Source organism: Astyanax mexicanus, chromosome 16 (genome assembly GCF_023375975.1).
Source record: "Astyanax mexicanus isolate ESR-SI-001 chromosome 16, AstMex3_surface, whole genome shotgun sequence".
Classification (NCBI taxonomy): Eukaryota; Metazoa; Chordata; class Actinopteri; order Characiformes; family Acestrorhamphidae; genus Astyanax; species Astyanax mexicanus.
This window is the reverse complement of record NC_064423.1, coordinates 13357711-13369783: the sequence shown is the minus strand read 5'-3', so window position 1 is coordinate 13369783 and position 12073 is coordinate 13357711. Positions and strand designations below refer to the sequence as shown.

At 39.2% G+C, this 12073-nt stretch overlaps 1 protein-coding gene across 1 annotated transcript in view; it reads left to right on the top strand.

Annotated features, from left to right (window-relative positions):
* Positions 1-559: 559 nt before the first annotated feature.
* The window catches only part of ankmy1 (ankyrin repeat and MYND domain containing 1), a 29117-nt gene continuing 17603 nt past the window's right edge, over positions 560-12073 (top strand). Inside the window, exons 1-6 of the mRNA XM_007252604.4 lie at positions 560-1211; positions 3501-3647; positions 4241-4426; positions 5351-5604; positions 5982-6198; positions 11386-11574. Of these exons, the coding sequence (XP_007252666.3) occupies positions 1062-1211; positions 3501-3647; positions 4241-4426; positions 5351-5604; positions 5982-6198; positions 11386-11574 (1143 nt within the window). The 5' untranslated portion in view covers positions 560-1061. The remainder of the gene's footprint in view (positions 1212-3500; positions 3648-4240; positions 4427-5350; positions 5605-5981; positions 6199-11385; positions 11575-12073) is intronic.

Below are 12073 nucleotides of genomic sequence, written 5' to 3'. Positions count from 1 at the left end.
ATCTAAATGGAAACATGCTCTATATTGCTGCATTAGCTAATTAACCAGCTCCTAAAACACTTTGCATACATATTCAGTTTGTTGCTGGAGTTTGTTGGACTAGGTGGTCTATCAGCATGATCAGCTTGACCAAGCTTATATTGTTTGACCGTATTAGTTATGCATGACCACACGGTTTAATAAAATGCATTATTGAGTCCCCTTATCCACTTTGTTCTTCCATGATGACAAGCGTGCGGCCATGTTTGTTTACTTTGTGTTAGAATGTCCGGTGCAGCCGTGGACTTTTGATATAGTTTACACCCACAGTAATAATAAACATACAGAATAAGTAACTTTATACAATATACTCAGTTTACTTATATGCACCACATTTTACAGAACAGGACTAGACAGCTAATTAATACAAATTTAAAACTTCTCATTATCTAAGTTTTGTCCATGGGTTCTGTTAGTGAGGGGACCTGAAGAATAAACATGGAGCCCATCTGGTTACTAATTACTCTGATTTGCCGGGGGAGGAGAGTGTTGCTCACCTGAACAAGAGTTTAGGGTTACTGAACAACTACGAGCTGAATGAATGAAAGAGAGAGAGAGAAATACTGAGGATCAGAGAGAGATAACTAGGGACAAAGAGAGATAAAAAAGGAGAGAGAGGTAAAGAGAGATATAAAGAGGGAGATATATAAAAAGGGAGAGAGGTAAAGAGAGACAGAGCTCAAGAGAGATACAGAGATAAAGAGGGAGAGAGGTAAAGAGGGAGATAAAGAGGGAGAGTTAGAGAGAACACTGTGGGAGTCCCCGTTGCTAAGCTGCAACTTGTGAGCAGGAAAGGGGATATAAACACGCTCTGTTGGGTGTATTAAATGTCTGGTTAGAATTATGACTTCAGGAGTCTGAACGGAGGTGAGACTTTTCTAAAACATGGAGTTTCTACTGTCTCCGGAGTTTAAATATAAAGCTGCATTATTAGTTAACCAGCTCGTCGTGTTCAGAGCGGCTTTCTCTCGGTACTGAAATGTTCCTGAGTGAGAGAGAGAGCTAAAGCTGGAGCTGAAGTTATGTCCAGGCTGAAGTTCACTCTGAGCAGCTTCCTGAGGAAGAGAAACGGTGAGGGAGTTCAGCAGTGGCCGGACGGATCCAGATATGAAGGACAGTTCGTGGAGGATCTGAAACACGGACATGGTGTTTACACCTGGCCAAATGGACAGGTAATAGTGGCGTGTATCGGCTAGAACTCGTGATATATGGCGAAACTGTGAGCAAGAGGATATATTACAATTGTTCTTATTAAACATTAGAAAAACAACCGTCATATAGCCCTTCATTCACAACTTAAGACCCCAAACATTTAAAGTAGGTTACATAGTTATAGTTATTCTTAAAAAACAAATCTGTAATACTTTTTTTGTTTACAGTAGTATGCTGTTATCGTTCTCAACAGAAAATTGCTGTCATTTTACACAAACCTATGACCTATTAGCATAGTACCAATATAAATAACTTTACACTACAACAAAGGGAGAGAGAGCTTCTTATTCTTTTGAAAACATATTTATCAAATCAAAACAAGAGTGCTTCAACCAGGATAAGGAATACAAAAAGACTATATATACAAAAAGGGACATGATATCCCCGTCAAATAAACAAACAAACATATAGGCATTATCAACTATAAATAACTTACATACAACATAAACTACAAAAGTGTTTCAGCCAGAATAAGGAAGATATAGTGTTTCGTGGAACTGCTTGTTGTGGTGGAACAGATTAGCTGTATTACGGTTGCTAGTCGGCTCCACTCTCCGGAACAATTTGGAGCAAGCTGAAGTCTATCAGACCTTTGAAAGCCGAAACACTGAATCAGACCTGCCTCCCTCAATTATTTCTTCTGCTTAATCACTTGTGGAAGCGTCAGGTGCGCACATTCTGCGTCTAAATGCTCCCGCGATGAAGCTCGGCTGCGCTCCGGTCCGCACCTAAAACGTCCTTCGCTGAAGCCGAGCGGGAGGTCTTAGGTGCGGACCGGAGCGCAGTCGAGCTTCATCGTGGGATATTTTAGGTACGGAGCGGAGCGCAGCCGAGCGTTTAATCACGGGAGATTGTAGGTGCGGAGCGGAGCGCGGCCGAGAACTGCTCGGTTAGGGTCGATTTCACTTCATCGCGGGAGGTTTTCGGAGCGGAGCGCAGCCGAGCTTCATCGCGGGAGATTTTAGGTGCGGACCGGAGCGCGGCCGAGAACTGCTCGGTTAGGGTCGATTTCGCTTCTTCGCGGGACATTTTAGGTGCCGTGCCTAGCCTAGCATAGCCTAGCCTAGCTTAGCATATCCTAGCCTAGCCGGCTACGTGCCTGTGTGATTACGTCATCACGCACTGATGTAGCCTGGCTATGCAGGCTGCCTGTGTTTAGCTCTGCAGTGAACTGACGCCGCTAAAAAAAAACGCCTGTCTGTGAGAGATTCTGTAAACAATACATATCGATATGCCTCAAAAATGATATCACTGTTATTGATATTCGTGATAACATCACGGCCTTCTCACACTAAACCTGTATCACTCCGCCGACGCGTTGCCGAGTAACGGCGTATATACACAGGACACCCCCAGCAGCGTTAGCTTAGCACAGGCTAGCGCTCAGCCGCGGCACGCTCGCCCGCAGCGCTGATTAGTCTTTCGTGGAAAAAAAGAAAAGAAAATCGCTCGGTTAATGCTGAGCTAAAGCAAGCTACGCTAACCTAACCACAGTCCAGCCAGCTAGCTAAAACCAACACCACACAGCAAAACAGGCAGAAATGCTAAAAAAAAATGCGCAGCCTTTACCTGAAGATGACTCCACGGAGCGGGAGAGGAGAGTATCAGCGTCATTTCACGGCCCTACCGTTTACCATCTTCATTTATTCCCAATTTTGATTTCAAGCTAACTTTCGTGGTGTTAGTCTGTATAAACCATACATCGTTTTGTAGTTAAGTTTCAGTTCTATTACAGTTGTGGTGGAACTACTTTTTGGCGGAAGGTACAGTCCAAATAAAAGCATATTCAAACTGATTTTCTTAATCATCACAGCCGTGATGTTATTCGTGATACAACAGTTTCTTTTTACAAAATGAATAATGAAAATAAATCAAAGAACTTTAAGAAAATCAATTTGAATATGCTTTAATGTGGACTGTACCTTCCGCCAAAAAGTAGTGATATTATTCGTGATAACACACTCCCTCTCGTGTTCTATTGCTTAAATATAAACTGTAAAAGACTAGCTCAAGTCTCAATGGCCTGTGGTGGTCCTGTTGGGGCCATCATTTAAGAACAGTTGATAGGAGGATGAAGAATAAAGAACGCTCTGTAGAAAAACTGAATTATAGAGAAACAAGCAGGTGATCATAATGTTATGCATGATTAGTGTTTATACCAACAGAGAAGTATAAAGAATTTAATTCAATACTTTTTTCAGGTTATTATAATGTACTTCTAGTAACTTGATGTTGTATTTATTATTTAGTCGTATGAAGGATCCTTCTACAAGGATTTCCGCCATGGGAGTGGAACGTACATCTGGCCCGATGGTTCCCGATTCACTGGGAAGTTCTATCTGAATCGCAAAGAAGGATACGGGGTCCATGTGTTTCGGGATGGAACCACTTTTCAGGTAAAACAGTCAGGTATTTGTTAGGTTGCGAATATGTAGGTTGCAGTTTAAATGTAATTATATATGGGCATAGAGAGGTCCAGCGAGCTAAGCTCTGCCACTATGATCGGGGAGAGCTCCGGTTCGTAACCCGGTCATGCGGCTCGGCATCAGCTGCCGGAGCCCTGAGAGAGCACATTTGTCAGTATTGCTCTCTCTGGGTGGGTAGATGGTGCTCCCACCATCAAGTGATGTCAATCAGCATAAGGTGTCTGTGAGCTGATGTATCGGAACAGAGTCATTGCGCTTTCCTCCGAGCATCTGGCTACTTGGCAATGCTGCATCAGGAGGCATGTGTTAATCTTTACCCTAATTGTGTTGTGGCATCACTAGTAATGGGTATATACAGCTGGGTAGCAGCTAAATAGGTGGGACAATCTGCGTAGCAACATTTTGGGAGAAAGAAATGGGAGAAAATTAGAAAATATATATATATTACATATAAAGTAAAATTAGTTTTATACATTATTTATGCATTAATAATATACTGCATTTCTGAGGTGTAACATAATTAGTAATATTAATACCTTGACTCTGGACACCTGTCATTTCAGGGCCTTTTCCATGCTGATAAGCGCTTTGGGCCTGGGGTGATTACCTACGTGGATGGCCGGCAGGAAGTGGGTGTGTGGTACAGGAAGTGGCTGTTCCGTCTCTGCACCAGAATAGAGGGAGCCTTCACACTCCAGGACGTCCCAGGATACACGAGCAGACTATCCAAACATAAACACCTAACCCAGGTTAGACTGAACTGAGTACTGCCATAGACATGCAATGTGAACATCAATATACAGTAATACAGTATGTAATATGTATTAATTGATTACATAATTAAAAGTGTTTGCAGGTACATGTTGTAGAGGTATAGAAGAATAGAGTGTTTTTTGTTAAGTGGTTGATGTAAATCTGGTTGTTGCATAGTATTGCTTAACTCTTTAAGGGTTGGATTTAACACACGATAACATTTGGTCCCACTAAATTACCAAAGTTTATATATTAGTTAGACAGTTAAATATTAGTTACATATTGCGAGTTAATCTAACACTATAGGGAGTTATATATTAAACTGGGTTTGATATGAGGGGGTGTTAGCCCACCTTCTCCCATAAAATGTATGTGTGTTGGCATAGAACATTTAAACCACAAATAAATACTTTTTTTCTGCAATATTATATTTCTGCACTTTATTTTATTTTTTTTCTTGTCAGTGCTTGTTTAAATTAATCTCTTTAGTTTGGTATTGTATCAGAGCACTTAAACTGTGCAGTTTCTCTTATGCTGTTTCCAAACGCACTGCACAAGTTGTTTGCCTAGTATCAAACAACATAGATTCAAATTAATTGGCTTAATTGGATGTGCTTGTAGGACAGATTCTACTGATTCAGGCCGTTTGAAGTGCATTTTTGTGCTCGGTCCTTGCAAAAATTAAATAGAAACAAAGAAGAAGAAAGTGTTTGATGCCCATCTTTTTCTATGGTAGAATTATGGGTGGGAAAAATCTACCAACAAATCTTTACTGAGTGGCATAAGTTTGCTAGGTAGTTGCTTAGTTATTTTTGTGGTATACCAGGTATAGTGGTTGCTGTGAAACCCCTTTACATGAAAAGTTGGGAGTAAGTAAAATTTAACAATGTATTTAATTTTTTTCTCATGCATTTTTCTAGAATGAAACAGAAATATCCACCAAGCTGATTGATACGTCTCTGCTGGATGACCCTTCTTCACTGGAGGATGATGGGTTTATTCTGCCTCCGGACATCTTTTATTACTGCACAGACTCAGACCACCTGCCCATAACCCATAGCCTGCGGAAAGAGCTGGATCTGCTCTTCTTTGGCAGCAGTGATTTTGTTACCCCAACGTTTCCTGAGGACATGCCTCTGCAGCTACGAATCAAGGCTCATATCAATGTACACAGGTCAGCAGCTGATTTAGTGGTGACTCAAATACCAGATTGGGGATATTTATGTTAAGATAAAATGTAATTATGGGCTCACTTTTTGACCAAATTAAAACATGCTCTGGACAAAATAATGTAAATACCACCTAAAATGCTATACACGTGAACTAGATTCACCTTAATACGAATTCTCTACTGCTTTACAATATACAGCATCAGTATAAGTTATCATCTTAGCACAGCAATCATTATTAGCACACTATCATTGTTTCTAAACCCACTACCCATTTTTTCAGTTCTACTGAGCAAATAGGAACACTGTATACAATATTAACACATTCATTTTAATAAAAATGCATTCAAAAATAAAACACACACACTCACATGTATTGCAGATTTGAGGCTAAAGGGCTGTCCTGGGAGGTTGCTGCTGTCCTGGCCATGAACAGAGAACCATTTGGGCCCAAAGGTCCTCTGGAGCTCAGCTCAGAAAGATTCATCAGAGAAGCTTCCTTAGGTGTCCCCTCTGCTATACGTCACCTCCTAAAAGACGGGAACATCCACCCAGATGTCAGTGACGCAGGAGGCTTCACTGCCCTCATCGCTGCGACAGTAAGAGAACAATATTATTGTTATATTAAGTAGAAGATATCAGTTAACATCTTTATCAGCGAACAAAATGCTGGTGCATGGTCAATATGGCAATACTATGGGTTTATAACAGGCGGCCCGCGACGCGGTTTCATACGGGTTAACAAAATAAACATACATCTGGCCCGCAATTCAATTTAATTATTTATGCTTTATTATGTTCGTTTTCATATTTTATCTTAACTTGTATTTTGGTGTGTGTGTGTGGTTTTTGTTTTTTTGCTTACGCTGCGTTGCCTGCTTTAGTAGTCTTCAGTAGCCTTCAACAGTCTAACCTTGCAGCCGTGGTGTGTTCACTAAACTCCGTAGTTATAAACATCCTGAGGTTAGCAGCGCGCTAACTGACCTGTTTATAATGTAATCCGAGCAGTGCCTCCGTGACGCTGCTCTAAACTGCTGCTGTTAGCTGCTTGGGCTGAAAGATGAACTGTAGAGAGCTGTATTATCCGGTTAGTGGGGTTATTTTATTTCATACACAGAAGAACTTACAAATTTTTAAAAACGCTCCAGACTGGCTCAGCTGAGCCCTGTAGCCCGTGGCTGGGCTGCAGCTCTGACTAAGCAAAGACTGCGGGCTTGTGGTGCTGCAGCTGCAGCTCCGACTAGTGGTTGGATGAGGAACTGCTAAATCTGAGGAAATGCTAAATCTGTCACAGCTCACAATTTTTGATTTTATATTTATTAAGCCTTATTTCAGTATCAAACGTTTTGATCAAAGTTAATATAACTTATAAATTAAAAGGATTTATGTTAATAGAGCAACAAGCAACCATTTTTCCATGCAACTGTAATATTTGATTGAATAAATAATATATTGAGAGTTATTTAACATTAAGGAGTAATTACATTCATTTTGTATTACATCTGGTTACATTTTCTTATATTTATAAGTTACATCTGGCCCTCAGAGGACAGCCAATATGCCAATGTGGCCCTCGGCAAAAATGAGTTTGAGACCCCTGGTTTATAATATTCTAGGTGGTTGCTGTGGAGTTGCTTATTCGTTGCCAGGGTGTTGTCAAGTGCTTGCATAGATATTGTTGGTTGTATGTTACTAATATATTTGTATTATCATGACATAAGAAGGGTGTACAAAATGTACACCCCATTTATTCCTATAGAAAAAAAAATCAAATTAACGAGGCCAGAACTGCATCAGAATTCTGCAGTTGGAATGGTGTGGATATCTCAGATCCATCATAAATAAAGCATGTAAGAATCCGGATCCGGATACTGTATGTGTTTATATAGATGATACAGACACCCAGGTAAATATCTGTTTTTCATGAGGTAAATGTGGGATGATGTGAATGTTTATATTGCATTTATAAAAAAAGAGAGAGAGAGGAATCACAATGTATGATTTGTTAATAATTTATTTGTGTTTCTGCTGCTAATCAGCAATAATTCTGGCCCTCAAAAACCTGTTAGTACGCCTCTTAAAAGTCCACCTCCACTAGGGCTAGCCCGAAAAGCGTTTTTTGAGCTCCGGATATTCGGCACTGATTGGCAGCGAATATTCGTTTTTAAAAAGACAGATTAAAAACGGATTAAAGTACAAAAAAAATTAAACTCACGGCCCCCTTAAATTACCGCAAAATTTTCCACGGACCCCAGATTTCCCACCCTTTTTTTGGGCCAGGTTGAGCATAAGAAAATGATCTGTGATAGGCTGTTTTTTTTTTTTTTGTTACGCACTTAGGCTTTTGTAGTGCTGCAGTATTTCGATTTTATATTTTGAAATACGTTAGATTTTATTTCTTTTAGCATTTTGAGCTTAGATTAGTTGATTGTTTTCCAATTTCATATCTATTTTTCTGTTATTATTAAATGTTATTAGCTTATTAGCTTCTAGCTTGTTGCTAGATTATTTGTCATTTAGCATACAGAACTTCTCACTGATATTTTTAATGAATGTTGATTTATTAATTTAATAGCTGTACCTAAGTATTTTAAGCCAGACAGGCACTAAGGAGTTCATCTGCACTTTTAAATGATTTGTCCTGTAGGAAAATGCACGCGATTTATATGCTGATACTGTTGTCTGACTGAGGAGCTGCTAGACTTTCCGTCAAATGCAGCCCGTAGGCAGGAAAAAATCCAGCCAGAACCGACCCGAACCCGCGCGGTCTGCCCGACCGTCCCCGAGCCTGAGCCCATTTTAAAGCCACTAATTTAGTAGAGCATTAAACTACAAATCTGAGATGTACCTGCTGTACTTTTTCATCTCTGCCCCCAAAACTGTCCATTATCTTGCTTGACAGACGTGCCAAATCCCCTGACTTGACTCGGACTTAGTGCGAGGTGAAGCTAAGAAAAGAAAAAAAAAAGGAATATCCGAATACCAAAATTAAAAACTGAAAACCTATTCAACGAGCGAATATCCGAATACCCGAATATTCAGGTCCAGCCCTAACCTCCACACCACTTATTATTCTCAATTAGAAGCACCTGTTTGACGTCATTAGCTGCATAAATACATCTGTCCATCACACACAATCAGTAAGACTCCAACTACTAATATGACTAAGACCAAACAGCTGTCCAAAGACACCAGAGACAAAATTGTAGAGCTCCACAAGGCTTGAAAGGGCTACGGGGAAATTGCCAAGCAGCTTACACTAAGACCTCATAGTTTAAAGTCATGCATGGCACGTAAGAAACATATCAACGTTCTGGAGTGGCCTATCCAGTCTCCAGACCTAAACCCTATAGAAAATCTTTTAAGGGAGCTCAAACTCCGTGTTTCTCAGTGAGAGCCCAGAATCCTGGCTGATCTGGAGAAGATCTGTGTGGAGTAATGTGCCAAAATCCCTGCTTGCAGTGTGTGCAAACCTGGTGAAAAACTACAGGAAACGTTTGACCTCTGTAATTGCAAACAAAGGCTAAGGTAACAAATATGAACATTGATTTTCACTGGTGTTTAAATTAGGGCTGGACCCGAATATTCGGGTATTCCGATATTCGTTCGTTGAGTAGGTATTCGGTTTTTAATTTTGGTATTCGGATATTCGTTTTTTTTCTCCTTTCCAGAGTTCCACCTCACTCTAACCACTTCTGTTTTCGCGGGTCCCGTCAGAATATCTTGCGCGCGGGACAGAACTGAACTGTTATTGGCTGGAGCGGGAGTTTAATCCAGACGATGCGGGAGCAAATTAATAAATAGTTAAGAAAACTGTAATAATTGTAAAAAAAAAAAAACCTAAAGAAAACTCTCAACGCGCAGGATGGACCGACACACACACGCACACACCGATGGTGTTTGGACTGGGGTAAGGAACGGGACCGCACTATTCAGCGCTGCTGTTTTAATAAATATATAAGTAAATTTGAAGCATTAAATGTAGTTTATTTAATTTACATTAGGAACGTGGGGCGGGAGCGGCAGAAATGTGTATGTGGCGGGCGGGCGCGGGATTAAAAGAAGCAATTTTTTTTCGGCGCGGTAACGAGACAGAAACGCGGGAGCGTGGAAGAGTGGGTTTAAAAATCAGTCTCGCGCAGACCTCTATTATACATGATAAAAAAAATGCAGGCTCTTCGAAACTGATTTATATAATAAAACGTAAGGGGTAATGTGGCAACAGTAGGGGCTAAATCGGTTACAAAAGCCTGGCCTACAAAAATGATGTCTGAACGAATTTCCTCTTATCTAATATAATTTAAAATGGTTTAAAAATATAAAATAATTTCTAAGCAAACGAAATATTTAATATTGAGCTTATAGCCCAAGTGCAAAAATACAAAACCAGTAATACGGCTATGCCCTGCACAATGCTTAAACCGAAATAGACCAAGTACAATAACGTCATTAACAATGACTTTCCTCTACTCTAATATAATTTAACATGGTTTAAAATATAAAATAATTTCTAAACAAACGAAATATTTAATATTGAGCTTATAGCCCAAGTGCAAAAATACAAAATCAGTAATATGCCCTGCACAATCCTTTAACCGAAATAGACCAAGTACAGTTTACAATGACTGTCCTCTAATATAATTACCAATGTTTAAGAATATAAAATACTTCCTGAACAAACATTTTTTTTGTTTGTTTTTTTAAGCAGATAGCCTAAGTGTGAAAACACAAACAGCAATTTACTGGGCTGGCTTGCGCAGCGGAGAAACCGTGCAGCAGCAGCCTCCTAGCCTGCTTACGCAGCGGATAAGCCGCGTGTGGGGCAGCAGAAATTCCGGGATGAAAACACAAAGAAATCTGAGCTAAAAACACAGAAAAAATATGGGGGATAAAAACACCAAAAATCCGGGGTGAATATGTCTCGTCGGTCAGAGCAAATTGAACATTTTTCAGTGGATTAAAGGGGCCGTGATTTGCTTTTTTTTTATTTATTTTTTTTACCTCTTTTTTTAAAAACGAATATTCGAATATTCGCTTCGAATCAGTGCCGAATATCCGGAGCTCAAAAAACGCTATTCGGGCCAGCCCTAGTTTAAATCCTTATATGCAGCAGTAACACACAAAAAAATCATACATTGTGATTTCCGGATTTTTTTCTTTTTTAGATTATGTCTCTCACAGTGGACCTTGCATAATTTCTAAGTTGGAGAGCTTGCAAAGTCGCAGGGAAATTAAAGAAAGTTTGATATATATATATATATATATATATATATATATATATATAATAAGTCATTATGAATCCTGTTATATATATATTTGAGTCAAGTAGTTGAATTGTAAATACTGCATATGTACAGGACATACAGAGGATTGCATTACTCTCCTACTCAAAGTTACAGCAAAATAAAAAAAACAACATAAAGCGATAATTGACTAAAGTACAACTAAATAAAAATAATTCTAAAGGAATGAGAGACAAAAGACACAAGACAGAAGTGCAATATATGAGTAAGAGTGTACTAGTGATGATGGGTGGATAATTACTTGTAAGTTATTATACAAGCTTATGACAGTCATTATAAGATATAATGCATTATAAATACATATATAATGCATTGTGAATATGATTGTCTCTTCTCTAAGGGCTGTTGGTTGTACTGTGGCCAGCAGATGGCAGCACTTGTATGTGTTTTCCGTATAACCCCAAATCATTAAGATGACTGACAGCTGCTGGCCTGCTGTAGAGCTTCTGTTCTCCCACATTTAAAGCAGTGCTGTAATTGCAGGTCAACTGTCATGATGAGGTGATCCACTTGCTGCTGGACAGTGGAGCAGACGTGGATAAGCTGAATGAGGAGGGCATGTCTGCTCTGGCAGTGTGTGCAGTTCTGTACTACCCGTTCCAGTCTCTAATCGAGACAGAGGCTGAGAGAACTCCAGACTCTTCACACACTCCAGGAGGGGACACCCCTAAGGTAAGCTTTATTAAAGTCTGAATGTGGTTAATTAAACATTTCCCTGCTTGAAAATATATAATTTTTGGTAAAGCTTTAAAAGACTTCTCTCAAGAACTGTGTAATCCAAATCATATTAGTGTAAAATCCTGTAATAGTGCTCTACTGCTTCAGTTCACATCTGGAATGCGCCAAAATAAAAATGTATGTCTTAAACCAAAACCAAATAACGTTAATATTTAGACAACATTAAATACTTGTCTGAATACTAGGGGTGTCACGATTCTCTAAATCCTCGATTCGATTTCATTTTCGATTTGAGGGTCACGATTCGATTCGATTCTCGATTTTCTTGTTTTTTTTCTTGTTATTATTTTATGCCTCATAAAATTTAAATAATATATTTATTATTATTATTATTATTATTATTATTATTATTATTATTATAAATATTATTATTATTATTTATTAAGATATATATGGTAATGCCATCTAGTGACTTTTTTGGTAGCAACAGTGT